General features: G+C 37.7%; 1 protein-coding gene across 4 annotated transcripts in view; it reads right to left on the reverse strand.

Moving 5' to 3' along the window:
- NNT (nicotinamide nucleotide transhydrogenase) overlaps window positions 1-16,117 on the reverse strand; it is a 47,032-nt gene that overhangs the window by 11,584 nt on the left and 19,331 nt on the right. For all 4 annotated transcript variants that reach the window (XM_065861353.2, XM_071802322.1, XM_065861352.2 and 1 more), the window contains exons 10-19: window positions 15,453-15,606; window positions 14,390-14,551; window positions 13,510-13,620; window positions 12,598-12,743; window positions 11,415-11,610; window positions 10,583-10,816; window positions 8,480-8,640; window positions 7,561-7,740; window positions 3,674-3,833; window positions 1,851-1,932 (exon numbers count right to left, since the gene is read on the reverse strand). In XM_065861353.2, coding sequence (XP_065717425.1) covers window positions 1,851-1,932; window positions 3,674-3,833; window positions 7,561-7,740; window positions 8,480-8,640; window positions 10,583-10,816; window positions 11,415-11,610; window positions 12,598-12,743; window positions 13,510-13,620; window positions 14,390-14,551; window positions 15,453-15,606 — 1,586 coding nt within the window. The remainder of the gene's footprint in view (window positions 1-1,850; window positions 1,933-3,673; window positions 3,834-7,560; window positions 7,741-8,479; window positions 8,641-10,582; window positions 10,817-11,414; window positions 11,611-12,597; window positions 12,744-13,509; window positions 13,621-14,389; window positions 14,552-15,452; window positions 15,607-16,117) is intronic.

The following is a 16,117-nucleotide window of genomic DNA, read 5'->3' on the forward strand; positions in this document are numbered from 1 at the left end:
TCTATAAGGTAATTTTATATGCAAAATTGCAGTATTCTGGGTAAACACTAACATGCAATTGATGCTAAACCTACAACAACCATGCTGTTATCCATCACAATACATGCTGTAAAACACTACAAAAACTTATGTGATTTTTCAATAAGCTTGGAAAAATAGTGGAAGAAGAAAAAACAAAATAAAAACACAGTAATTGCTAGAGTACTGATTCCAAAGGAAAGTCACCATCTATCTGAAATAAGCACATGGCAACCAGAGAATGGGTCTGGCTAGCCAGCATCTGTCCAAATATCTACTTTCAAATGAAAACCAAGACTTGACTAACTTAAAAATATTAAGTTCCCATAAGCAGAAAACAATTTTCCAAACAATCAGCAAAGTAGGCATGTTAGCATTCTGGTACTTTCTGCATCTATAAGGTCTATGAAAAAAATCAAAGAAAGGTAGGACTTGAGGCACCTAAGAATTATCTCTGCTTTCTGGAGCAGCACTTCAGCAGCATAAATCCATGGGACTGGCCAGGTGCACTCCAATAATCTTTCCCTGCAGCACTCAAAAAACTCTGATAGCACTCCTGCTTCCAATAGCAAAAACTTATGGGAACCCAGCAGGAGTAGGTTTAAGTTGCTTAACGGATTGGAATATCGGTCACAAGAGGAGAGGCTGAGAGCTGGGATTGTTCAGCCTGAAGAACAGAAGACTCAAGGGAATCTTATCACTGTGTATAAATACTGATGGAGGGGAATAAAGAAGACAGAGCCAAGTTCTTCCCAGTAGGATGCAGTGAACAGGCAAGAGGCAACAGTCACAAAATGAAATACAGGAAAAACCTGGTTTACTCTAAGGGTGACTGAACATTGGAACAGATTGCCCAGACAGGCTGTCAAGTTGTCATCTCCAGGGACTAAATTTTTAAAACCCAACTGGACAAGATCCTAAGCAACCTGCTCCAGTTGACTCTGTGGTTTGAGCAAGAGGTCTCAACTATTCCCACTGCAGGTCTTTAACTATTCCCTAAGGCGATGCACCCAATTCCTTAGGAAATTAGGACTTAAAAAAAATATTGAAGTTATTTTAGCCTCATAAATAGTCCCCCTTAATGCAGGTTTCTCAAAGAGGCAATACAAGCATTTAAGTTAAGCCTGTGCTATCTCCCCACAAACTACAAGCATAAAGAAAAGCTATTCTCCCTGCAATGAAGTCAGTTGTTGTGATTACTCCTCACAGTAACTTATTTCCACAAAGTGGATGTTTTCACCAGCTCTCCAACCTACGCCTTCAGAAAAGTCTGCTAACTATTCTCTTGAACACAATACAAAAAGCTATCTTAAAGTTTTATTTTACAAAAAGCTCCACTGTTTGTTTCATAGAAAAACATCATGATATCCAAAGGCAGAGTAAAGGAGCTAACTTACCCTTAAAAAAAATTTGTTACTACAATAAAGAAATATTAAATTTTAAAGCCATTCTTTCTAACTGAACTTCATGACACCAAACAAAACCAAAACAAACAAAAAAACAACAAAAAATTTTCTCCAGCTGCTGAGGCTACTTCAAAAAAAACAAGAAGCATGTAAGGGAATAAAGGATCTTTTACACTAAAGCACGAAACTTCTAGATATTCAGCTACAGGTTAGTAAGACTAGGACATTCTTTCAGCTAGTATTTTTGAGAAAGAGTCCAACATAATAATGACTGCTGAAAAAATATTAAACCTAAAAAAAGACTTGTAAATGGATTTTAATGAAATGGATGAAAACAACAACAACACAAAAAAAAAACCACACACACACACAAAAAAAAAAAAAAATCAAAAACCTGTAATACTTCTCATCAAGGAAAGAACTCACCTGACGTTCTTCCCTTGTTCTCTTAACATCTTCACCAGATCAGCTATGGGGTACTGGGCTTTTGCTGCACACAAACCATAACCTGAAAGAATTTCCAAACTTTAAGCTCCTTTTCTGTTTCAGTGCATATAGAACAGTTACAGACAATAAGTGTACCTTCCATACAAACAGAAGTTCTCATAATTAAACAAAAAATTATGTATACACACACACACGCGCATCAGATTATCATATATTCTCAGTCTGACCACTTTAACTAATCTCTTACCCACTAACAGTGTAGTGGTATGCCCAGCCAAACTACATGAGTAACTTAGTTCAGCTTCACAAAAAAATACATGTTCCTTTAGCAGAGAAGGACGTTTCAGACAGGTATACTGAAAAAAATGAAGAGGCTACTATCAGGTTACTTTACCACCCTGACCCTCAATGAAATTTTGTATTTGCATAATGCAAATCCAGTAGTTGAATATGGCCTTTAGCAGCAAATAAACTTGTCAGTGCTTCTGTTTGAATTAATTCATCAGAGCAGTAATTCCCAGGAAGAACATGGAGTGCACAGATTATTAACAGTGACCTCAAGTTTTGATCACAGGAACAAGAGGCAAATTCCTTGAAATTTGTTGCAAACTTTGTTAGAAACAAAAGTAACTTCCCAAAATAGAACCTACCTCACTGATGATATCATTTAAGCTGAAACAAATTGAAAGACAACTCTATTTTTTAGCACTCTTCCCATTCCAATGTGAAAATAATCTTAACAGTTGTGCCATTTAGTCGAAGGAAAACAAGTCTGGAGCTATTCCCTACCTGACCTCTCCTAACAGGGTTGAATCATATGAGTCTAGAGCAAACATAGTAGAATTATAGTATCATTTAGGTTGGAAAAGACCTTTAAGATCATCAAATCCGACTGTTAACCTAACACTGCCAAGTCCACCTCTAAACCATGTCCCTAAGAACCTCATCTGTAAGTCTTTTAAACCCCTCCAGGGATGGTGACTCCACCACTTCCCTAGGCAGCCTGTTCCAATGCCTGACAACCCTTTCCATTAAGAAATTGTTCCTAATATCCAGTCTAAGCCTTCCTTGGCACAACTTGAGGCCATTTCCTGCCATCCTATTGCTTGTTACTTGAGAGAGGAGACCAACACCCTCCATGCTACAACCTCCTTTCAGGTAGTTGTGGACAGTGATAAGGTCTCCCCTCATCCTCTTTTTCTCCAGGCTAAACAGCCCCAGTTCCCTCAGTTGCCCCTCACCAGCTTCATACAAGTAAGGATTTCGTTTTCAGGGCTTTTTGTACTTTAATTCCAGTATTTATTGTATACTAACTAAGTTTTATATGTTTTTCTGCCTTTTTTTCTTTCACTAAAACAATGCAGGATTATGCAAGTAGATGAGAAGCATAAACAAAATCCTCCCAGTAACTCAACAGACATTTTGTTATTGGTACCACTGGTACTTTGGTAGTGCTTAGAAACTCACACCACAACAGCTGTACACAAAACTAACTGTAAATGTAATTTACAAGAGACAGTCTTTGCCCTGAAGAGTTGAAAACTTAAATAAATAGGACCAAGTCTGAAGAGACACACACAAGGACAAATAAAGTGGCATACACATCTCTACACAGAGGAATGCTGACTAATCTGGAAACAAAAATAGATCCCACAGACCCAGTAAACATTTCACATAATGCTGTTATGTTGCAACTGCAAGATAGGCTACATTTTTTGTTTGGTTTGTTGGGTTTTTTTGGTTGTCATGTTTTACTAACGCATCCTCTGAACATCTTGCTGTATGAGTCAAGAGTGTCTTACCTGGAGTAATAATAATACTATTGGCTTCCTTTATCATTTCAATTGCATTGTCCACATTGATTTCTGTGTGTGTTCCAGTGATTTCCATGGGCTTCCCACCAGCTGTTGATGTGGTGCCATAGCCCCCTAGAATCACATTTGCAAGGGAACGGTTCATAGCCTGAAAGACAAGAGATTTTTGATCAGCTAAAGATGAAATCCAAAAATAAAGGATAGATGTCCGCAAAGAAAACTTCAGAAAATATTAAAGCCTTCCTGACAACAGTCCTTATCAGCTGGTTCTGCCTGCTTACAACTCAAAATTTCTTAAAACTGGCTCCTTAAAACAGACTCAGATTGACAACAACAGCCAAACATTAGCTTCTAACACATTATGTTACACATGTATGAGAGAGCATCAGCATTTCCCCAACACCAAGAACAAAACAACACAAATACCAAATAATGCTCTCTTTTTGTTCTTAAAAGGGGGTATATAAAAGAATGTGTATTTGATGACAGAATATTTTTAACATGCATATATATTTATATAGATACACACATACACAATTTTTGCAAGGTATTTTCTCAAGTTCTTGAGAAATTCAACACATAAGCACAGAACTACTATATGACAACATGGAAACCATGCAGCTCTTACAGGTAGTACAGAAGCAAAGCTCCTATAGCATGAAGACAGGAAAAAACACAACAAAGCTAAGTAGCCACACAAAATTAAAGGAATGCTAACTCAAAACAAATTGTAATGAACTGAAAGGGGCCGTTAACTTACTGGATGAGTACCAAGGGGGAACAAGAGATCTGAAACTAGGAGCTTTAAGAGGAGAACGCATCCTGAAAATTCAGCTCTGTAGATACACAGCCAGCAAAAGCCACTGGCTAAATGCTTTCACTGGCATGTCTCCTTGTGAGTGTGGTCCCAAAGCATTATCTGAAAGCAGGCGAAACTTGTAACTGCAGTAAACAAAACTTTAGAAGCAGGAAAGGAACAGAATAAATTGCTTCTTTAATTAAACATGTGTGTCATACATCTGCTGTGCTAGCTCAGAAACCACAGCAAAATTTAAGAATAGATCTGGAGAGGCACACATACAAGTGAGAGGAAACACCCACACAAAAGTATGTTTCCAGGTGTCCATTTTCCACTGACATTTTAAATCTTCCAATTCCACGGGTTTTTTGCTATAGCCTGAGAAGATATACCATTCTGTGAAATGCATCAGCTAGCAACCAAGCACAATGAAGATGTTAAAAGAGCTCTTGTTTATCCTTAAAAATTATCACTGTTTCAGACACTGTAAGGAAGGCACACAAATGCAGTGAAATCAGCATCTTTCTACAGTCTGGTTGGCAGTAGTTCATATCCTCTAAGAACACACCGCCTTTCACATGTATCACAATACTAAACCTTCAAACACGAAAACAGACTGCTTAGTATCTTCCAGCAGTTAAGCATCAGGTAAGACACTTCAGACAGAAAAATGTCCTTTTCACATGCTGTGCATGCTAAGCTTACAAGCAGCAAAGCACTTTCTACACATACTGAAACCAAAAGACAGTACTAAGACCAGGCCAAGGGAAGAAGTTCAAATATTATTAGAAATCTGAGAATCCACACAAAGCAAGCATGAGATCAAAGCACCTTTGCCTGGCTCTGCACCAGAGAGACGAGGAAAGACTGGCAAAAAAAGGGACTGCTACGGAAGGCTTCAAAACAGGCCAAGACCTCATCAAGTAACAAGTAACCAATACAGCTAAGATCTACTCAGCAAAAGAACAGTGTGGAAACTCTTCTATAGCCTCTTTCACCTTCTGTACCATCACAGACCACAAGCATATATGAATAAAGTGCATGCTTCACCATTTACAGTTACTCCAGCTATCAGGAAAAAGCTCTTTCTGCTGTGTGTACACAGGTGATACTGGCCAGGAGTTCACAGCCCAGGGAAAACCAAACCCTGAATACGCTGGCCAACTTTATCAATTCAAGTTTGAAGAGATTACCTGTATAGGCCTTGGATGACTAAGCTACAGTTTTGTCACAAAAAGTAATCGGAGATGTTGCAAAAAGAAGGTTTCAACCATGAAGATGTTTACACAAACAATACTAAATGCACTGCTTTGGATGGAAGTCATATGGGGAGGGGGAAGGGGAACTGTCACTTCATTAGAACAAGTTGCAAGAGCCTAAAACAGAGTTTATTGAAACTCTTTAGAAATGCTCAAGACAATGATACTAAATCCCCTGAATATAAAAAGTACTTTTTAAGGTAATGGTTTCCATTAAAGAAGGTAAAGTAGAAAAAAAAAAAATATGGGCTACAAAAAAGTTATTCTGGTTATAGTGCAGAAATTATAAAATATAACTTTAATTTTACTGGCTGATCAACTTTAATGGTCTAAGCTTACATAAGCCAGCACAAGATTTCTAGAACAGTACCTCAAAACCTAAACTTCCTGAAATTTCAGAAATACATAGAGGAAAGCCATTCTGACACTGCGTAACTATTTTGCTAGTTACCTCCCCAGGCTTTCTGTTCACTCTAGTTCCTCCAGCCAGCAGATGCAAGTATCCTAAAACTTTCTGTGAGTGCTGAGAGGAGCTAGCAATAAAATAAGTTTTTAAAAAAGGAAGGGGACAGTAAAAGCAAAATGAAGGTATAGAGTGATTATGCCTACTGGTAAATACGTACCCAACAGATCATATTTTCACCAAGACCTACATGAATTTGATCTTTAAAAGAACATACATTCTGTATCTGCGTTGCCTATAACCATAATCTTTCTACTGATATGGACTAAATTGCTGACTACATACAAATATATATGTTTACATATCTATAGATAAAAAGATGGCCTATGAGCCACATAATCCAATTTCCTTTTGATAAGGAGACACAAAATGTTAAAGAAACAACAAGATTCTTTAAAATTCATATCTGATATTCTTAACTCATCTCTAGGAAGCTGCACAAAAATACTTTAAGCTTTTCTGAAATTTCTCCTCAAAAGAGATGAAAATGGACAACACTGAACACTCCTAACATGGTAACAACACTATTTATCAGCAGAGACGAAGTAAAAGACGACAGCCAGAGCTGTTCATAGGAAAACATCAGGAGAGGAGAACAGTGACACTGATCATACAAGAATGAGAGCAGAAGGGAAACAGATTTACACAACAGAGAATTACAAGGTTGGCAGCTGTTGCACTGTGAACAGTTTTAAGTCATTACCTCTCCATCTTTGAGAACAAAGAGAGAGAGACAGGAAAACAAGAGACTTGTACACATTTTCTAGAGAAAAGGAGACCATTACTAATAGTGCGGTACGATTTACACACAAAGTTGACGCTGAAGTTTCAGCTGACAGACATTAGGATCAGCAGCACATTAACGCAAGCGTGCTGCCACCTCGTGGTACTTCGAAGTATCTGCTCCGAAGAAAGTAGCACACTTTCCTTCCAGAAAACAAAATTTAAACTACTCTCTAATCGAACCAAACTTTTTTTTTAAAGGAACTCACTACTTAATAGTATCTCCTGATGATAAATTTTCAATTCAGCTTAAATTTAACAACACTGCAGAGTGATATGACTAATTAAAGAATAAAAAAAAAAAACACACCACACATCTGAACACAAGTAACCATATCTATTTTAAGCCCAGATTCAAACCTCAAGTGCCCAAATCAATGCATAGGCTCAGTTTTTAAGTATGCATCTTCCCAAACAGAAGAGAGATGACTGACATCTAGTCCAACAGCTTCAATCAAGAATTTTCTAGTCTGCAAACCCCTAGTCTTCCGATTGCTTATCTTGCTAGCAAACATGCTGAATTAGGTTTTTCGTTATTTGAAAATGAGCACAACTTCTGCCAGCTTCTTACCACACACATGATGTATGATAGGATGGCCCCAGATGAGCCAATGAGTGCTCCAACAATGGTCAGCAAGTTGTTGTTCAGTAGGAAGCCCTCAGCACACAAAGCCCATCCCGAGTAACTGTTCAGGACAGTAATAACTACAGGCATGTCAGCACCTCCAATAGCTGCTGTTAGAGTGACACCCTGGAAAAGGAAATAAAATACTTCAGTATAAGCTACAACTAAGGAGAACACACAGAGAAGACAGTCTGCCTCCAGCACTAAAAATAAATATCAAGTTACTTAATAACCTATTCAAGTATATTCAATGTAGGAGACAACAAGCTGTGGCCTGCAAATTGGACTTGCCAATTCTGCCTTTTGAGAGAGGACATAAAGTCACTCCACTGTCCTCATCCCGGGTTTAGTCTCATGTTTTTACTTGCAAAAATATCCTACAGCTCCAAGGAACTGCTCATACCATTAAAGGACTCATACTGAGCAGACTTTTCAAGACTCAGTTTACAGCATGGTAATATCCAGGGTAAGTATTGCAACAGCTTGTGTGAGTGAATGGGGGAAGTTACATATTGGGATAATCTTACTAAGTCACCACAATAATCTGTAGATCTGGAGCTTTTTATTTTAAGGATAACCTTTCCAAATAGTCTTTTAAAATATCAGTTTGTCATATAAAAAGGCTCCATTAAGTCACAGTTGCAAAAAGTAATTACATATGTGCATGCCTGTTCTCTGGAACAGCTCTGGTTTTACAGATAGATTCAGGGAAGTCAGTTGCTACTTGCTACTGCAAATCAGCATACAGGCACTGGGACAATTGTGACTCGGGATGATGAAATACAATCATTAAGAGGGAACTTGCAAGGCTGAGGAACAAACTGCTTGTTTAATTTGTTCCACCCCCTACAATTCTCCAACTTACCATTATGGCTGAGAGAGCTGACACAGAACCTAAGCAAGTAATTCCCGTAGTGTAACTCGGATCGAGCATGTACGGAATCATTCCACCAGCACTGGCAGCCAGCAATCCTGCATTCAACGCATGTCGGCCAGGCAACAGCAGTGGTGCAGAATTTAGGATACCTGCAATCAAATGCATATTCAGAGACAGACACATACAGGTAGGAGAGCCTGTTTCTTGCTTTCAGAGAAGACCAAATACCTCAGCAAAAGAAAAAATTAAAAAAGAAAAAGGGGCAGAAGATAACAAAAGTTAGTTGAAGCTGAGACCTTGTGCTGACTCGGTATTGCCAACACATTTAAACTTACTCTAGATACTCATGTTTAAACTCTCAAATACTCATATTTAAACTCATTTTACTTCATAATCTCACTGAAGGGCATTAGAATAAGTACAAAAATCTCTTCTCCTCTTGAAAAGTTTTTCTTAAGAAAAAAAAAAAAATAAACACCTTATTTCATTCTGGCCCCAAGCCTTTGCATGTTGTGTAGGACACTGTAATAGGAAGCTTTCAGCTGGAACTTCTTAATACAGGTATTATCTCGGTCTCTCAAAAGCTCTGTGCTTAGAAAAATATGCCTATGCAGATAACTCCAAATATAAACACTCCTGCTTTCAAATGCTTTAATATCACCAAGACTTTCAGTCACACAGACTTCACACAGCTTCTCACATTGGCAGAGACTTGAGGGGAAAAGAAGGTTTGGTATTCGTGTGATTCAGTTTAAAAATACAACACATTTATTTTCACCCTAGGCTTTTTCTTTTTTTTTTTTTTTTTTTTACTCTCCAAACAACACAGCAAAGAGTAAGAATAATGCAAGTTTATCAGTTACTTTGGTGTAAGTAATTACTTATCAAGTGTCTCATTTAATTTCAGCTGAATTCAATGGACAGCATGAACTGATGGCTTCAGGACTAGGAGTCAAAGTGTGTGACCTGCTACTTTTAGTTCAATAGTCTACGTAAGCTTACTATTTCAGATCATGCTGATATGAAAATGCAAGGGAGGAAAAAATAAAAACAGGAGGGTGGGCTGTAACAGGCAGCGAAGCTCACCAAGGACATGCGCACAAATCACTGAGGAGGTAAGATGGAGAAGAGAAAAAAAAATAACCAAGAAGAAATAAATGAGTAACTACTTAGCAGAAATATATCAGAAATACATACTACTGACAAATCCTTCAAAAGATTATTAGAGAAGACAGCTTTCCATCCATGTCATGCTTCCTCCTTCAATGGCTGGTCTCATAAACACTGAAGAAAGCAAACAGATGTTTCCCAGAGGAACTATGGCAAAGCTAATAACAGGATTAGTAATAGGAAGCTCTTAGCTGGAACCTCTTAGTACAGGTATTATTTCAGTCTCCTAAAAGCCATTTGCTTACAAAACCAAAAATAAATGCAATAAGAAAACCTTCAGACGCATAAGGATTGGGAATTATTATTTAATTTAGACAGCATATTTACTAAAACAGCAAGAGGTCTGGAGCCTGGAGGTTGCACAGTAGGTAAACAGACACTGAACTGAAACGTTTAAAGTGAGGCAGTCTTTATGGATACTGCAAACTACAATACCTACCTAAATGAAGCCTGCAATGTCAAGAACAAAATCCCACAAATATCAGCAGTGCTCACTAAGTCTAGCAACACCAGGGTTTCAATTAAAATGTTTGCTCAGGAATATAAAATCGTAATCATATATGTTCAATAAAACCAATTACAGAAATAGTGTTAGGTAGTGTCTTAACAACACTAAAACACCACTTACTTCTAGACAAGATGAACTGTGGGTTGTTTACATGACTTGATAATTAATAGCAGTAGTATGTCCAAGCACTGAAAACAAACCTTTCATAACTAAAGCTGTACACAAATTAAATAGAACTAAAAATAAAAAAGCACATTCATCATAATTAAACATATAAATTTTTACCTGATGCAAAATACAAGGTGTCTTTCCAGTTACACAGCAGCATAAAGGCAGAGCTAAGCCCCAGGGGGAAAAAAGAAAAAAAAACACAAGCCTTTAACAAATACTTAATTCTGAACAGAAGGTCTCACCTTGTAGTTTTCCATAAGCCACAAGAGAGCCACTGAAAGTCACTCCACCGATGTATGTGCCAAGGTACGCCACAATCTTGGTGAGGTTTGCAGCTGGATCAGTAGCAAAGTGAGGATATTCGATCATGTATTCTGCTACACAGGTGAGCACAGCAGCCAAACCAACCAAACTATGGAAAGCAGCCACTAGCTGAGGCAGATCTGTAATCTGGATGCGCTTTGCAATCGTCAAACCTATTGAGAATTGAAGACAGAAGGGAAAACTTACACAACACAACCAATATGTGCAGGTAGAAACTGATGTATCATGGCTCAGTGTGCAATACACACACATGCCTGGAAAAATTTGCTCTACCCTAGAAATTGCTATGACATTTAACTGAAATTGTATGTGTATTTTGTGCAAAGAGGATATGATAGAAATTAGAGAGAAGATTAAAGCATATAATGTTCTTAGAAACTTCAATAAATATTGAGAAATTCAACATTTTCTGTGATGAAAGCACAGTGTGAAAAATGGAATTTGGCAGTGTTCAGTCAGGCACTGGACAGAAGCATGAAGCTGGGCAGGTTCATTCATCTCTGCATACCCAGTCTCCCTAATAGTGATGCTGTGCTCCTACTTTTCCACCAGTCTCCCCCATTCTTAGCCACATCCTGATGCATTAATAAAAGCCCTAGAACTTATGATTCTCTCTTCACGTATTTACAGAATAATACATACAAGCCATAAATGTAAGTTAGTCAATTTACCTGTCAGCTATAAAATATGCAGCTAGCACAAATGCACATATAGAGTATGTATTGTTAGCTTATAGTATCATACACATACCTATGGTACCACCAAGTGCCATTGCACCTGACATCTGTGCCAACAATTCAGGTGAGGGTTTAAGGGCTCCAAGAGTTGCTGCTAATCCTCCTGCAACACCAATCATACCCAAAGCATTTCCAAGACGAGCTGTTCCTTGGGTGGATAGACCAGCCAGGGCACCAACACAGCATAAGCCTGAGCCCAGATACATCATCTTTAAAATAAGAAAAACATCAATATGCATACATGAAGTAGAGTAAAATTGCATAATCATTATAAAAATCTTTCTAGTTATTACACGAAAGGGTCGATTTCTCCAGAATCTGTGTAAGTCACAGTTCCTAACTGAAGTCAAAACTCTTGACTATGAGAAACTGTTGTACAGGTTGTGATTTTGGACAATTAAAATGTGGTATCTAGTAAAACTTCACTCACTTTATCACGTTGGCTTATCTGCACTGTGAATATTAAACTTGAGTCAATCAAATTTTCCTCATCAGTTCAGAAGCAATATTTTCCTAGTACAAACCCAATGCAAAACTGTCCTGTTCATTATAGGAATAGTTTCAGAATTTGTCTATGGCACATCTAAACTCCTGTTTTCAAAAAGCATAAACAAACTTAAATGAACTGAGCTGTACATATCTAGACAGTTGAAGAAACTCAAATATATCACAAGTCCATGGCATAAAGGTATGTTTGTATTCACCTTTCCAAACACAGAAGGCAATGCATACTGATTTTTTTTCTTACTATTAAAACAAATGCAAACAAAAGTTTACCATAAAAGGAACCATAGGTACAATTCCTGTACATCCCTCTATACTGAAATCTCATTCCATCCAGGCATCATACCTACTTTAACTGTGTCACCAAGCTGAATTTTCAGAAACATTTAAACCAAAGACTGATTTCTACAGTTGGTCTAATATTTAAGCTGTAATTTAGGAAAACTCTCCACTAAATAAAGTACCTGCTACTTTGCAGAAAAAAAAGTTTTAAAATTTGCGGATTCAGCATTTGAGGTATAATTACAAGATTACAAGCTTAAAGTTAATCAATTTCAGATTGGCCTTGTGGGAATACATAGCTGATAAAAAGACCATGGCTGATTTGCTATGTATTCCTCAACAGAGCAAGCAGTGAAGCAGCGTATCACACTCTGAACAGTGGGCTATGAGCCACAAAGTCATCATCTTACCTGTTCAATATTATAGCCACCATTCAGAGCAGCTGCATAGCCTCCTACAAATACACCACCAGGAAGTAGGTACAAGTAGTTGTACTCAGGAGGATCTGTGGGACGTTTGAACATATCCAGCATTCTCTGTGTAACTAGAAACCCACCTGTCCAAAGCAATGGAAGAATTTTACAAATATAAAATCTGAAGTTAAGCATATGCCAAGCTATAAGAGAAGTATTTGGTTAAACCATATTACCAAAGTCAGCAACTGACACCAATAAAGCCTCTGAAAAGCTAGTAGACTAGAAAACCACCTGAAAACAAAGGTATAATCAGGGTGAGAGGCTGTTGGTTTTTTTTAACCCTTGCAGGAAATTCATAAAAGGATGAGTTGAAAAGCCATAGAACTTGCTCTGGCTCCATACTGACTGCAGGATACACCTTAGTTTATGACTGTGTCCCTTTCCAATCTATGCTAGCAAAAAACAGTATTTGTAAGTCACATTGCTCACTTTCTTATCTTTTCTATTTGTGAAGCTGGGACTTTTGTAGCTTGAGCAAGCAGAATTTTGTTCTGTGACAATGGTATATTTTTCAACTAGGAAAAGGAATACAAATTCAAATGCAGTACTGTCTTTGGACTTACAGGAAAATGTATTTCATATAATCAACACCTAAAGGATACTGTAAAACAAAAACATACATTTAAATGCTTCCCTAAAAAAAGGGTTACATCACAGAGTGTACAAACCAGATATAATAACCAATATGGAAAACTGGGAGCAGCGGGAGGTGGTTCTTTATTGATGGATGCTCTCAGATACTTTTCCTAGAATAGTATTTCTGAAATCTATTAAAGAGCTAGAAGAAATAAATTCATTACACAAGTGCTTTAAAGTTACCCTTAAGTGAAAACCTAACATTCGTACCTGCAATATTGACTGAAGAGATAAAGGTCGAAAGCACTGCTAGACTTTGAGGAGTGTTTTCAGGGACATAGTTTCCTCCCATTAATACCAGCCCACCAACTGCAGTTAGCCCTATTTAAAATAGAAAAAAAGTGTTACTGAACCTTAAAAAGCCCTATACCTATAGCAAGTTTCCTTGCAGCTGTCAAACAGAAAACAGTTAACTTTACACAGTAGTATTTAAACAAAGACTACTATGGTTATTTTCAGAAATACAAACATGTTTCAAAAGAAAAAAAAATGTGTACATGAATATAGTTTTGAAGTTCAGTGCCTGAGGCTTCCAAGTACTTGTTCAATAAAAGAAACTTTGCTTTTAACAGCCAGAGTAGATCAGACTCATACATGTCCTGTCACATATACACACACAGAGATACAAAAAATCTTACATACTTAAACAGTTACAAATCTTACAGGAATCTTAGGAATTTTTTCTTTTCCCCTCTCTCAAAATGCACAGTTTGAGGAGAGCAAAAAAACAGAACGCAGGAAATATGAATGACAAGTTATTTTCAGGGCTACATTTTGGAGAGATGGGAAGAAAAATGTATTCTATCAAAGGAGAGACTGCAGCACTCCAAGTAAAACAAACTTTAAAGCAAACAGGTTAAGAGGGAAAAATTACTCATAAAAATTAAAAACACACATCATCACATTTGTCCTTTTGAAAAAACATACTCTCAGAGTCAGCTATTTATGTGAGTAAACTCAGACATGCAAAGTAGTACTAGGCTCTCTAGCATTCTAAAAGGCGTATCAGAACACTTCCGTCTAAATTTTGAGTAAAAGGAGCTGTGCATACTTCAAACAGAAGATAAGCAATTGTGTGACAGCTACTTACCTGAGATAGCATTAGTCACTGACATGAGTGGAGAGTGAAGAGCAGGAGTCACACCCCATACTGTATGGTAACCCACTATTCCAGCTAGGCCAAATGTCGTCACCATTTGCGTGAAAGCATTATTAGGAGCTACCATGCCCAGTCCTAACATACCAGATAAACCTAGAAGAAAAGCACAGCAAAACATTTCTATAACATTCCAGCGGTTCTTACATTTAAACTTTGTACAACAGAAATCCAGTATTGAGCTAAAAGCAAAATGGAGTTTTGTGCACAGACTTCTTTCAAGATGAGCTGGATCATCTTTGTCAACTAAAAGGCTCTTTCAGTGCTAGTGTTTCTTTTACAGTAGAATATAAAGTCATAAGTATAATACATGTATCTTTGTCATGCATGCACACAAAGCAGCAAAGAGAGGTGTCTACACCAACACTAAATCCTATCACTCTCCTGTTCTATAGCAAAAATGTGGAAGAGTCACAATAATGTTGAAATACTACTTGGAAGACTCAAAGCACGCAATATGAAGAAATAAAGTTAAAATTAAGAATACTCAATTCATTAGTTACATCATGCAGAAGTTCTAATGCACAGAATACCAAATGACAAGAGCAGCAAATATTTATTTGTCAAGACAAAAGTCCTATTCTCAGTACTTCAGTAGACTGGGGGCGTTTAAGTCTCACACGATACATTAAAGTTTGAAGAAAGCAATGGCATTTAATTTATACTGCTGTAAAGTCTGAGCACAGTCCCCAAAAGGAACCCTTCAGAATTTTCAGTATTTTACTGATACTTAAATAAAGCCAAACACACATACATGCACACGGCATGAGTCAGTACCGTTTGAAATGTTAACACTTTGGGTTAAGTTTCTAAAATTTTATTTTCCCTCTCAAAAGCAATTATTACACTATGCTGATTTTGCACTAGCATACACCAGCCAATCAATTGCTCTCCCAACTAGTTATTAAACTGTATCAGTAAGATGAGGAGTCACTAAACAGTATTAGCCAAAGGAGGAGCACTCTACACTGATTCTCCAACTCTGGAAGTTGCATACCTGCTGTGTATACAGATGCACTAGTCATAGTTTTTCTAAAAGGTGTGACAGTAGCTGCTTTTTCTGCTTCCAGCTCTGCTACGGTCTTCTGCTTCACAGGGGCTCCTTGAGGAATGTTATTTGGTGGTGGTGCTGGGAAAATCACCTTGCCATCCTGACAACAGACATTTACAGTTAACCCTAACATGGCAGATGCTTTATACTTAGAGGAGCCTACTCTCCTTACTCAGGTATGTCTTAACATCCTACAGCCATGCCACAGGAACATTTTCCTTTTCTGCATCAGCAGAAGCTTGCAAGGATGGATGATGAGTGCAGCCTGACCAAGTTAATCATACCGGTTTACACATTTTTTCAGACAAGATTTAATATCAGTGTTCAAGAGCACCTGGAGGAACACAGCACAAGGCTTGAAAGCAGGAACTGAAACAAAGAGGTAAAGTTCCTTACATGGAAAATATTTATGTAAAATAAAACAGGGTCTTGGTAATCATAAAATCGACTACAGATCTGAATTCCAATCAGAGCCTGCCCAAATCTCAGCTGGGTACCAAGCATGGTATCTCACATTTCTTGCTGTTCCCCAGGCCTCTCTTCCTGTTCTCTTCCTCATCTCTCCCACTTCAGTGCTCTGGGAGAGCTGAAGTCAATGTAAGCCTCCTCCA

This window comes from Patagioenas fasciata, chromosome Z, assembly GCF_037038585.1.
Source record: "Patagioenas fasciata isolate bPatFas1 chromosome Z, bPatFas1.hap1, whole genome shotgun sequence".
NCBI lineage: Eukaryota > Metazoa > Chordata > Aves > Columbiformes > Columbidae > Patagioenas > Patagioenas fasciata.